General features: G+C 38.2%; 1 protein-coding gene and 1 non-coding gene across 2 annotated transcripts in view; both read right to left on the reverse strand.

Annotated features, from left to right (window-relative positions):
* Positions 1-12,685, reverse strand: part of LOC101739054 (retinal homeobox protein Rx1) — a 63,476-nt gene extending 50,791 nt beyond the window's left edge. Inside the window, exon 1 of the mRNA XM_004933525.5 lies at positions 12,282-12,685. Within this exon, the coding sequence (XP_004933582.2) occupies positions 12,282-12,666 (385 nt within the window). The 5' untranslated portion in view covers positions 12,667-12,685. The remainder of the gene's footprint in view (positions 1-12,281) is intronic.
* Positions 9,410-9,528, reverse strand: Mir3290 (microRNA mir-3290). The gene has a single exon (NR_107574.1). It is a non-coding gene; the product is annotated as a microRNA mir-3290 (primary transcript).
* Positions 12,686-13,398: the final 713 nt, after the last annotated feature.

The raw sequence follows: 13,398 nt of genomic DNA on the forward strand, positions 1-13,398 counted from the left end.
TAGAGAATATAGAAGGAATGCCCAATGCTAATATTTTTTTAAATTATGGATAAAAATACATTAAATCAATAAAAAAAAAATTACACACACTATAATGTATTTGACGCACACACGCATGCATACTATTTATTTATTGTCAAACTTTTGTTCTTGACGTCTGTTGTCAAATTGAGAATAGATTAAAATAAATATTGTTTGTCTTTATTAATATTTTTCTATAGTGTAGTCTTGGCGAAATCTGTGATTATATAAGTATAATAGTCTTTGACAATAGAATCATAATATTGTACAAACTTATAATTTCAATTAATTATCATCGATATATCGATGTTAATTATAGTCGAATTTCGACTACCAGGGGATCACTAGTGATTGTAGATATGAAACGTAATTTTTCAGGCGCGAACGTAATAACTAACACCCTTATAAAATTATTTTACATTGAGCTGGATTTTGTGGTTTCACTTTGTTTGATTTGCATTAAAAATGACGACATATGAACAAATAGTCCACTTTAAAAGCACATTGTACAAGTGCATGATTACAGTCTAGCAGATATATATTATGTCTCATCGACATTTAATTTTTTTTATATAAATCGGAATGCGGCCGTGGGCCCCCGACAGGACTGAAGTGCCTTATTATCAAAAAAGTATCCTCAAAGTAAATATTCGTTAATTAAATAGCATTGAATGTATATGTACTAGAAATATAATAATGAATTAAAAATTTAATAAAAGTGCAATATAAAACAATGAGGTTATACAATCGATAGAGTACAATGGACATCTGTTCGCACTCACAACAACAACACACACGCACACACTTGCATTTTACAGGAAAAGAGACAGAGACAGAGAGAGAGAGAGAGAGAGAGAAAGAGAAACTTGTGATACTTAAAAAACAGATCATCAATACCTTTAAGCGCAAAATTGAAAAGATCTTCCCAGCCCCCGCTACAGTTAGAGAAGAGCTATGTATTTAAATTATAAACGATCGAATGAAACACCAAATGAAGGCCGGTCACCCCTACAGCGTTCCCGATAGTAATTTACCGAATAATCGTTTGTTGCGGCCGAGGGCGGTAATCGAATGATGCCGTCACGGCGATTGGATATCGATTGTGAATCGATTCGGGCGGACATCGAGTTATTGCGTTGATTACTGCATTGGTGACGGACTCGGGACGTCTCGGCGTCGGTTCGCTAATCTTGTCTGAATTATTTACACTTGAGCAAATAACTGTCATATTATTATCTTATACCTTTAAACGAGCAATTCTTGTATATTTATATATGTGTATATAATCTGAATTTCGGAAACGGCTCCAACGATTTTCATAAAATTTAGTATACGGGGGATTTCGGGGGCGATAAATCGATCTAGCTACGATTTATTTTCAGAAAATGTCGTTTTATTCGTGTTTTCAATAATCAACTCTTCCCGACATCTATTGGCGAATAATAATACTATTTTTCTTAATTGAGGGCAACTAACCGCTTTAAAGACAACAAGATGGCGTTATCAAAAAAAAACCGAGCAAAACTCGGTCATCATCTAGTATGCATTAGGCGAATATTGTTGCTGAAGGTGTGACATCGTGCTGTGCGTACCTACCGCCGATGTATTTCATCCTAAGGATTCCCCAGAAACGTTCGAGCTGGGAGAATCAGCGGTGGTCAATTCCTTGTTTATATGGAACGCAGTTTTCACCCATTCTTTTAACTAGAGGATGACCGTAGGTATTTTTTTTTTTATAAATTGTGTTTTTTAGAAATTATATTTAAATACGAATTACTTTTTAAATTTAATTTAAATACGAAAAAGTTTATCTATAAGTTGATTATCGGTAAAGTTGATTATTGAAAACACGAATAAAACAACGTTTTCTGAAAATAAATCGTAGGTAGATCGATTTATCGCCCCCGAAATACCTTGTATACTAAATTTTATGAAAATCGTTGGAGCCGTTTCCGAGATTCAGATTATATACATATACAGTCAAACCTGGATAAGCGAGAGTTCAAGGGAGCACAATCTCATTCTCGCTTATAGAGGTCTCTCACTAACCCGAGTTTCTCGCTAATGCTCCCTCTGAATTTCATTTCGCGATTTTCCGGATTCAAACGCATTCACTATTTTAAGTTTATTACTTAATGACAGTACTTTAAATTTCCGTTTTGACATGATGCAGAACAGAACTTTCCTTCGCAATTGATTAACGATAAACTGAGTAAGTACGACAAACAGGACGGTACACAGGCACACGGGTCCATTCGAAAAGAATGCGATGAAATAACAACGTTATTTAGTTCCACGAAATATAATAGGTTCAATATTGACGAGAAAATAATACAAATACAATGGAAGAAGTTCCACAAAAGTTAAGAATGAGTCATAAAATAGCAGATGTTAAATTTGTAATTTGTTTTTTCATTTGTTCCTCCTAAATAATATAAATAAATAAAGCTCGACTGTCGCTTATAGAGATATAGATAAGTAGCAGTCTCACTTACGGAGGTCCATGAGGGAAAAACGACTCTCTCTTACAGAGGTTTCTGTTTCTCGCTAATAGAGGTTTTGGGAGCTTAAAATGACGGCTATTACTCTCACTTATAGAGTTTTCTGACTTATCCAGTTCTCACTTACCCAGGTTTGACTGTATATTTATATACAAGAATTGCTCGTTTAAAGAAATAGCATTAAAACGCCTAAGGAGTGCTATCACCGCTAGCCCACGAGCGAATCTAATACAACTTATGATTATCGTTTCGCCATATCTTGAAACTTACACCCGAACTATTAAAATTACTCCGGGTCAATTATAAGTTAGAAATGTTTTCTTTTATAGTACAACAATACTGAGGGTAACGTGAAGGAAATTAAATGAAATTCATTAATTACGAATTACTGGAGTTACTGTTACGTTTTAAGGGCAATTATGAAGAATTATACTCGTTACAGAGCTCGCATGATTTTGTGAGCGAACACGCCACTACTTGACCCCCTACTATTGAAATCTAACGTTCTCGCTTCAGTTTTTAGTTAGCGGAATCAAACTGTCGGGAAAACTTGTCGATTTTATATAATAGAGTACTCAATATATAATGTATTATAAAAATAGAACACAATATTCCTAACCTAAAAGTACATGTTATTATCCGCAACATGCTTCGTCAGATTACAGAAGTAGAGTTATCAGCAACATGCTTCGTCGATAATGTAGACAAAAATATGTGAGATTTAAGAGAAAGAAACAAAGAAATCATTTATTCGCCAAGCGTAATGAAAATGAGTTATTACATAAGTTAAAAGCAGCGTGTGTGCTTTGTCATTATTTGACATGCGAATTTTAGTGCAGTGCAAGATATTATAATATTATATAACTTACCATTCATTCGTCCATAGTTGAATACTAATAATTAAAAAATCCATTTATTTTCTATGTCGTCCCTAAGAAAATCATTTATGTGATAATAATTTTCACTAATAAGATTATCTTTTAGTTTTTTTTTTTCTTAAAATGAAAATCGTCTAAGTCTCTTAATTTCTTTGGTAGTTTATTAAATATCCTAACGCTCATACCTAGTATACTATTATTCTTTAATTTAGTTTTGGATTTTAGAAAACATAGTTTATCGTCGCGTCGATTTCTGTTTGCCACATTAGACATCTTGGTGAATCTATTGGGACAAGTTTTAACAAAAGATGCAACTTCGTATATATATAGACAAGGAAGGGTAAAAAGTTTATGCTTTGCAAAATATAGCTTGCAGCTGTCGGCTATTGCCAATCCAAACATAGACCTTAAACACCTTTGGTCACAGGACACTTTGGACTGCGCTTAGTTCATACAAACGTATTTCCCGATGTACAATACTATGTGGAACAAAATAGATGCCATCTGATCATGTAGATGTTATGTAATACCTACTATGTAAATGTAATACCTACAAATGTCATATTTTAATTTTTATTTCAACGATCTTTAAAAAATATACCTAGTATCTTTTAAAATAGTGCATTTTTGCACAATTTTTAAACACCCAACAAACACATTTTATACGCATAAAGTTTTACAGAAAACAAAATGAACAATAGGTATAGGTACATACTCTTTGAATTGTTTGAAAAATAAAAGAATTTGTTCAGTTTTAGATGTTAAAGGAAAGTTGGGAAATCAATTTTATTAAGATTGACTAAGATTCTCCTGTACAGGTTATGTTTAGTCTCAAATTGCAGTTTGACCTTTTAAATGGTTCGTTCAAGGTAATTTCATTTATAAAGGCCTAAAATTTGTTTCATCTTGAAATTTGACTGTGAACAATTATTAGTAACGCTAATAGTTATCTGTCAGCGAGATTTGAGCAGCGGTATAAACGCATCGCTCGATATCAGTATACCCCGAATGCCTTATCCATTACATAATATATACCTATATTGTATTAAATACGGTGTGACGATAATATAAATCGTGAGCCCACAATTTAATTACTAGAATAAAATTTTCAATTTCCATTTTAACTACCATTGCCAATTACAGATTCATAATTTTTAAAGTATAAACTTTAGAAGTGGCTTCCTGTGACTCGTGGTAGGGCCGACCGATTTACGATAAGCTAGTTACTCGATTAGCTAATTAACAATTTCACACAAATTATAACGACCTTTAGACGAAATGCGACCTCGTTTTTATATCGGCTCGTGTGCTCCTCGGCTACGATTTGTGACTCTGGCTAACGAAACCCTACCACCTTCTGTAGTAGGACTACGGACAATTTTTCTAATGAAATATGTACTCAACAAATGTTCACGATTGACTTCCACGGTGAAGGAATAACATCGTGTAATAAAAATCAAACCCGCAAAATTATAATTACTGGTGGTAGGACCTCTTGTGAGTCCGCGCGGATAGGTACCACCGCCCTGCTTATTTCTGCCGTGAAGCAGTAGTGCGTTTCGGTTTGAAGGGTGGGGTAGCCGTTGTAACTATACTGAGACTTTAGAACTTATATCTCAAGGTGGGTGGCGCGTCTACGTTGTAGATGTCTATGGGCTCCAGTAACCACTTAACACCAGGTGGGCTGTGAGCTCGTCCACCCATCTAAGCAATAAGACTACAAACAGTCGAGGCCGAACAAAATTAATGTTCACAATTAATACGGAACATAAACCGAATTATTATTATTTTTTTATTTAATGCCTAGATGGGTGGACGAGCTTACAGCCCACCTGCCGTTAAGTGGTTACTGGATAGACATCTGCAACGTAAATGCGCCATCCACCTTGAGACATAAGTTCTAAGGTCTCAGTTTAGTGACAACGGCTGCCCCGCCCTTCAAACCGAAACGCATTACTGCTTCACGACAGAAATAGTCAGGGTGGTGGTACCTACCCGCGCGGACTCACAACAGGACCTACCACCAGTAATTACGCAAATTATAATTTGGCGGGTTTGATTTTTATTACACGAAGTTATTCCTTCACCGTGGAAGTTAATCGTGAACATTTGTTGAGTACGTATTTCATTAGAAAAATTGGTACCCGCCGGAGATTCGAACACCGGTGCATCGCTCAACACGAATGCATCGGACGTCTTATCCTTTAGGTCACGACGACAAATATTTACGTACGTATGATCTATTCATTTAGTAAGACTATTAAGACCCACACAAAAACAAAAAATAAAGATTCATTTTCAACTACCTACAACTTTCTGAATCGTTATAAAATATATTATTGAATGACTTACTTAATCTTATGTCTCAAGGTAGGTGACCGACTTCACATTTCTAATGTCTGTAAGCCCAGCCCACACGTCAGCAAGTAATCCGTTTCGTCCAAAGAGCAAAATAAGAATAGAATTTATAAATGGTTCGTTAATAGGTAATAAGAAAACAAAATGTAGGTATACATTTTTGCAGTAATGACTAAGATAAGGCGAATTTTGTCGGTTTAGTACTGGGGTTAGTAGGTGAATACCAAAGCACGGATGCGACATCAGCGTCATCACAATACTAATCAAAAATGGGATATGGTTGAAGGGTGTACCACTTGTTATATAATACAGTGGAGACTTCTAGTCGCGGGGCTGGATGGCAGAATTCATGTCAAATGTCTATAGGTTCCGTATCCACTGTATATCAAGTGGACCGTGAGCTCGTTCACAAAGTCAGAGCTCAGATCACGTAATTAATACATTAAACACTCGTAAAATATCATTCCTTGGTGTCGAGTGAAAACGTTTTTATCAGCGATGTTTTCTGACAAAGACCTCACTTCTCAATTATTTCTTCTTCTTCTTTTTCTCCACCTTATCCCACTAGGTGGGGTCGGCACAACTAATTTTTCTCTTCCATTCTCTTCTATCAGCCGTCATCTCAACACTCACTCCTCTCTCTCTCATATCGTCATTCACACACTCCATCCATGTCTTCTTCGGTCGAACTCTTCCCCCTCTACCTTGCACTACCATTTCCATACATCTCCTATGCACATGTCACATGCACGATTATTTATTTAATTAAAATATAACATGAAACGTCTTACATACGACACAGACTACCGACTGACTCTAGCACTGCCCTCTGCACACACGAGCGCTACCGATTAACTGTTGGACTAAAATCGCGAACGTAAAAATATGTACTTTTTTTTACATAACATAATATATTCAAAAGTTACGATTGCCGAAGAACATAATAAAACGTAATAAAGTTAGAGCTCCTGAACGCACTATCTTTTATATAAGAAATTGTGAATAAACAACTGTAATTTCTCCACTAACAAAAAAATTATATTGTTATTATTATTTTGTTGCTCACGCCGGGACGGAGGCACCTACCCGCGCCGGCTTGCAATACCCTTCACCGCGTATAGTTACTGTGTTACTCTTAGTTTTTCCTGACACATCCTACTAAATAATTTTTATTTCTGAACCTCCGTGTATAGAGATATCGAAGACTGTTCGTATGGCTAAAGTTTGTAAACTATTGAAGCTATTTTTTTTTATTACGTATATATTAGTTTGTATCACACTTTGGATGTATACGACGAAGGGAAGATCTTCCACCGAGCGGGTGGGTGATATTGCTCGGTAGACCGACGGTCCGAATGTTGTTGTTCGGAGCTTGTATATACGCAAGCTTATCTTGAAAATGTCATAAGCGAGATTCAGGCATCTGTCAATTATCTTGCGTTGTATGATGGCTACCACCACACGTACAATACATATCGACGTTTGAAAGGCAAACGTGACTAAGCGACAATAACTGCTTTGTACATAAATGATAGGCAATAATCATATTCAATGCGCAAAAAATATATATTTCTAGGTCTATTAAGATTATTTCAATCCTACAGCTAGATTCGTTAAAATAGATTTTTTTTCAGGTATTTCAACTTTAAGTTAGTTTAGTGTAAAGTTCACGCAGTCACGTTTGCCTTTCAAGCGTCGATATGTACGTACGTTGAAATAGTCTTAGCTATCACTCGGAACCTTCAGGGCACCTGTTTTAATCACACTTGATTTACGGTTATTTTTTAATTATTAAAGTGTTGTTAGTGCAATATCAGAATGTCATGTGTGCAGAAGAAGGCCCAGAGTCAGAAGTCCAATACGCTGATCGGACCCAGATAAGCTCCACTCTCAACGCTTCAGTCCACGTTGCTATACAAGGGCATTACTGGTGGTAGGACCTCTTGTGAGTCCGCACGGGTAGGTACCACCACCCTGCCTATTTCTGCCGTGAAGCAGTAATGCGTTTCGGTTTGAAGGGTGGGGCAGCCGTTGTAACTATAATTGAGACCTTAAAACTTATATCTCAAGGTGGGTGGCGCATTTACGTTGTAGATGTCTATGGGCTCCAGTAACCATTTAATACCAGGTGGGCTGTGAGCTCGTCCACTCATCTAAGCAATAAAAAAAAACACTCGATAGGCAGGAGTGGCCCAGGATAATCCAGGAGAAAGTTGTTAGAGGAAGCCACGATCCTCAGCATTGAGGATTATCGACGCATCTAGGAGGAGGATTGCAATATCCATGTTTAAAGGTAAATTGATGAAATAGGTATGTGGGGAACAAACCAGCATAAGCTCACAACAGACCCCACCACCACGCTACCAGGTCCTAACGAGGTTCCAGGGAGGAAACGTGACAAATGGCCCATATTATAATCCAGAACAATCTTAACTCAATAATGACCTCTCAACGTGATCACTTAATAAATAAAACAGAATGAAAGAGCTCTGTAAAGTATTTCACAAGCGGATACAGTTCGAGTTATTTATCACTCGATCTATTGACACGCTAATGCCTCGTAAAACATAACTAATCACTTACAGGTATTACTACTACGGACTTTTGGTTTTATTCTGCATGGAAGGGTAAGACGGCCATGATGTTTGGACACTAGTTGTGACTGGCACCTCGTGTGTCAGGTGTCTCAGGGTGTGTGGCGGTCTGGATGCTGTGGTGTCTATGGATTCCAGTAGATGCTGGGCCGTTCACTCTCTCGAGTACAGTATACATCTAAGTCAATGACTGTGTGCTAGGACTCACTCAGACTACGTGTGGGTTGTATGTTTTTATTAATACAAACCGTTACCGTTGCATTTTTAAATCAATAAGGCTGCAAAGGGATATTTTCTCAATTTTTCAGTTTGAATGTTTTTTTCTTGCTCAGGGCGGTGGACGCGATCACGGCCCACCTGGTGTTAAGTGGTTACTGGAGCCCATAGACATCGACGACGTAAATGCCGCCACTTACCTTACCCCTTAAGTTCTAAGGCCTCAGATTTTACAGTACAACGACTGCCCCATCCTTCAAACCGAAATACATTACTGTTTTACGGTAAGAATAGGCAGGGTGGTGGAACCTACCCGTGCGGACTCACAAGACAACCTACCAGCAGTAGTAAATGTCATTAGCACACTATGTTAAACTACTGAAATGATTATGAAGAAAATTCAATTGTTCTTAAAGTCAGATTTAAACTTAGAAATAGATTATGTCATTAAAAACGAGATATATTCATGAACGTCGCGTCTAAATGTAAACTAAATATCACTTCTCAAAAACAATTTATTATTAATTTGTTGCAAATGGTACAGCGGGACGCAGCTAGAATTGGTCACCAAGAATTTTTTTTATTACTTAGATGAGTGGACGAGCTCACAGCCCACATGGTGTTAAGTGGTTACTGGAGCCCATAGACATTTACGACTCTAATAGGCCACACCCACCTTGAAATATAAGTTCTAAATCCTCCAATATAGTTACAACGGCTGCCCCACCCTTTAAAGCGAAACGAGTTACTGCTTCGCGGCAGATATAGGCAGAGTGGCGGTACCTACCCGCCCGGACTCACAAGAGGTCTTACCTCCACTAAAAAGTCAGGTCGAACGGTCTGCCCGCCTCACCAGATCGTGACTAAAACGGACGATTTCAATTAGTTGCCCACATTTGCGACTATTTGCGACTACTGGTCAAAATCATAAATTTAATTACAAACTATGATTCGGACGATATTTGCAAACGTTAGTGTCAATGCTTATAATAACGTGCCACTCTTGGCGCAGTTCCCACTTAACAGACCACGCTGTACACTGAGATACACTAAGAATGAAAGTTAATTGTGAAAGTTTAGGTCTCGTATCTGCCTCTAGGCGGAATAATCAACCAAATTTCTAATGACTCTATGTAGAGCCTCTCAAAACAATACATTCATGTAGAAACCATAGCGATATCTACGTAAATATGTTGAGCTAGCCAATAAAACAGTTAAATGGTTTACTGAACAAACAAGCTCGTGGTTTTCCTAACGTTAAAGAGGTCACTGAAGTCAACAGACGTGACAGCGCAATAGACATCGTCCACCTTGAGATAATAATGACCACATTTAACATTTCTCTCACAACACAGAGCCCACGCGGGAGGGCGTGTACATCCTACTCGATTATGTTCCTACTGCCCTTAACATCAATAAGAGTATTCAAGTTCACCTAATCGAGAAGAGTTACCGTCACTTCAACAACAATCCCAAGCTAGGGTGGACGAGCTCACAGAAAACTTGGTGTTAATTGGTTACTGGAGCCCATAGACATCTACAACGTAAATGCGCCACCCACCTTGAGATATAAGTTCAAACCAAAACGCATTACTGCTTCACGACAGAAATAGGCAGGGTGGTGGTACCTACCCGCGCGGACTCACAAGAGATCCTACTACCAGTAATTACGCTAATTGTAATTTTGCGGGTGTGATTTTTATTACACGATGTTATTCCTTCACCGTGGCAGTGAATTGTGATCATTTGTTGAGTACGTATTTCATCAGAAAAATTGGTACCCGCCTGCGGGATTCGAACACCGGTGCATCGCTCAACACGAATGCACCGGACGTCTTACTTATCCTTTAGGTCACGACGACTTAAGAATTAGAACTCATGTCTCAAGATGAGTGGGGACATTTGTGTTATTAATGTCTGTGAGCTCCAGTAACCACTAAACATCAGGTGAACTGTAAGCTCGTCCAGGCATAAAGGCAATAAAGAAACTCTTTTCAAGCTTTTTTAACGAAGGACATGACGGAAAGCTCGTTTCAGGATCATAGGGTGTGCGGCAGATATTATCTCGCGCTGTGTTTCATCCAGAAAAGCTGTTATTTATGCCGCGACGCAATCCTACATTCTGATGTGACGGAGGGGTGAGACAATCTTGGTGATGACTAAGACAGCCATTGCCTTGCACTTTTGTTAAAATCATACCTCAACTTATTTGAAAAAGACCAAACGCGATATGAATATTGGCGAAGGAGGACGTGAGGTCATTCCGCGTCACCCATTGTACAGTACAATTGGGATTTCGATCTCGCATCTTAAGCTAGGAGATGACGTAGTCAGTGGCAAACATGGTCCCTAGCATCGCACCGCCGTGGTTTCTCATAGTAGAGATGAGCTCTACTCTGCATAGTTCCATCATTGACGTCATCCATGACGTTTAATCTACTATTTCATGTTTTTTTAAGCTTATTTTACAAACTTATCATAATATACCCTATACTTGGATAGTGAATAAGGGTTGAAGTAACATTAGGTGCAAGCTTTTAATTGCTCAACTACTTTAGCTTAGTGTAATGTATTTCAATACTACCATTGCTCTGAGAAGTCGATGATTATTACCGGCGTAACAATATATTTCAAAGGCTCTTTTGAATTCATTATATTACCTATACATACCTACTGTGTCTCGCGCGAGATGATAATGCTTAATAATAGTAAGTTAGTCTTAAAAAAATTGTTCATGTAAATTGAATGTTTTAAGAACAAATTATAACTGTAGTTTTCTTAATCCGTGCAAACATTACAAATGTAAGAGATCTTGAACGCAAAAATCTGTAAATCCAAAAATAATTAGGTAATCAAAATGTAGAATATTTAAAATACTATTGATTATTTTTTATATCACTTGTTTTGCTTTCCCAACGAAGCCTTTTACCGAACTAACTCGACTCTAGTTAATGCAGTTTTTGCAATTTTACTAAGCTTTGAAGTACAATAGGATAGCAGCTTTCAACATCGGCCGCAACGGACTTGATTTGGTCCGTATAAGTTCAACTACAGCTTACATGACTTCTACAGAAAACTCGTGACTTAGTAGAGACTTTTTAATCAGAAAGTACCTACATAGCATATTTGAGTTTCTCGCCATATTAACAAAAGCGCCTACACGTGATTTCTGGATTGTAATCAGGTACGTATTCAAATCTTCCGTGGTCTTGCGAATAAAATTTCATTTTGGACCTAAACTTAACGTTTTCAATTTTAATTGAAAAACCGAATAGAAATGTCTCATTACATCTAGAGTTATCCGCATTTGTGTGTCTTAGTTATTACTTGATACCGTAAAACCTTTGTTACCAATGAACCAAACAACTAATCTATACTTCTATACTAATATTATAAAGAGGAAAGATTTGTTTGTTTGTTTGTATTGAATAGGCTCCGAAACTACTGAACCGATTTGAAAAATTCTTTCACTATTGGAAAACTACGCTATCCCCGGGCGACGTAGGCTACATTTATTATATTTTCAAAAAAATTAGGGAACTCCAATAATGTAACCCAACGTGAACATATTTCTCTTTACATCGCGTGCGCTACTACCCATGCGAAGCCGGGGCGGGCCGCTAGTACAATATATGTACACAGTTCGGGTGAGCACAGTTTGGAGGTTTGCATGAGGACGTGTAAGAGTAATAGAGTAGGTAGGCATATCTCACCAGCGCTTTCGACGGCTCCCGGGGAGACGGGGACGGGGTCGCACTCCTCTCTCCTCTGCTCGAACTCACTGAGTCTGGCCTGCCTCTGAGAGCTGAGGCCGAGGATCGCGTCTATACTGTGTCTTGGGCCCTGACTAGCACCGGGCACTTGGGTCAAGCCGAGCCGCTTCACGTCAAAACTTTGATTCAATTGCATTTGTTGCGCGTGAAAGAACATGCCCATGCGGTTGAGAGTCTCCAAGTTCTGCTGCGACAGGGATATCGACTGGTCGGTCACGTTTATTGAGGAGTTGGAGTTGGGCGTGCTGACGGCCGAGCGGGGGCTGTTGGTATCGGAGCGATCCGGGGAACGGTCCGCGAAAAACCGCTCGTCGGGCGCGTCCATCCTGCACCGCGTCCCAAACGAAACTGCCGCCGAGCGAGTCGTTAAGGGCGAGCCAGACTTCGGGGCGGGGCCGCCGTTTGGTGGGGAGCGAAATTGCCCATTGAAAGTGCGAAATTTGGGGTCGCGATGTGATTTTGTTTGCAAGAAGCGTCGTATTAGCATTTTCTCCGCTCCTTTGAAGGTTATTGAGATGAATAGTTTTTTTTTTTTTCTGTTTGATTGGGTGGATTGTGAGCGGTGTCGGCGCGAGTTTGTTACGTTCTTTGAGGGCGCGTTAGCCGGGGATGTAGCTTACATTATTTTTTATTCGAGTATTGAAGAAAGTTTCAGCTCCTTGATTTGTTGCAAACTTTTATTTTTTAAGGTAATTTTCAAGAGAAACATTAGGTTATTTTTTGTACGGTGTAAAATAGTACTAAGTTTTATTTTAGCTCTTCAGTAGATAACATAGTTAAAACACTAATTTAATTAGTAATTATTCGTTTATTTATTTGGTAAGTAGTGACCAATTATCAATAAATACATGAAAATATTCAAGCTCTCAACTCCATGTGTAAATAGTATAACAAAGTTCAATTAACGTGTAATTAGGTAATGAATTTATCGACACACAAACAAAAGTGCACAAACCCACACGAAATTTCCAATTAACCGAATGCTAATGAACTCAATACGAATTAATCTAACTAATCAATAAGCAACCAATCAAACGCCGACTTCTCCCTCTAAAAC

The sequence above is a fragment of the Bombyx mori genome, chromosome 28 (assembly GCF_030269925.1).
Source record: "Bombyx mori chromosome 28, ASM3026992v2".
NCBI classification, from domain to species: Eukaryota; Metazoa; Arthropoda; class Insecta; order Lepidoptera; family Bombycidae; genus Bombyx; species Bombyx mori.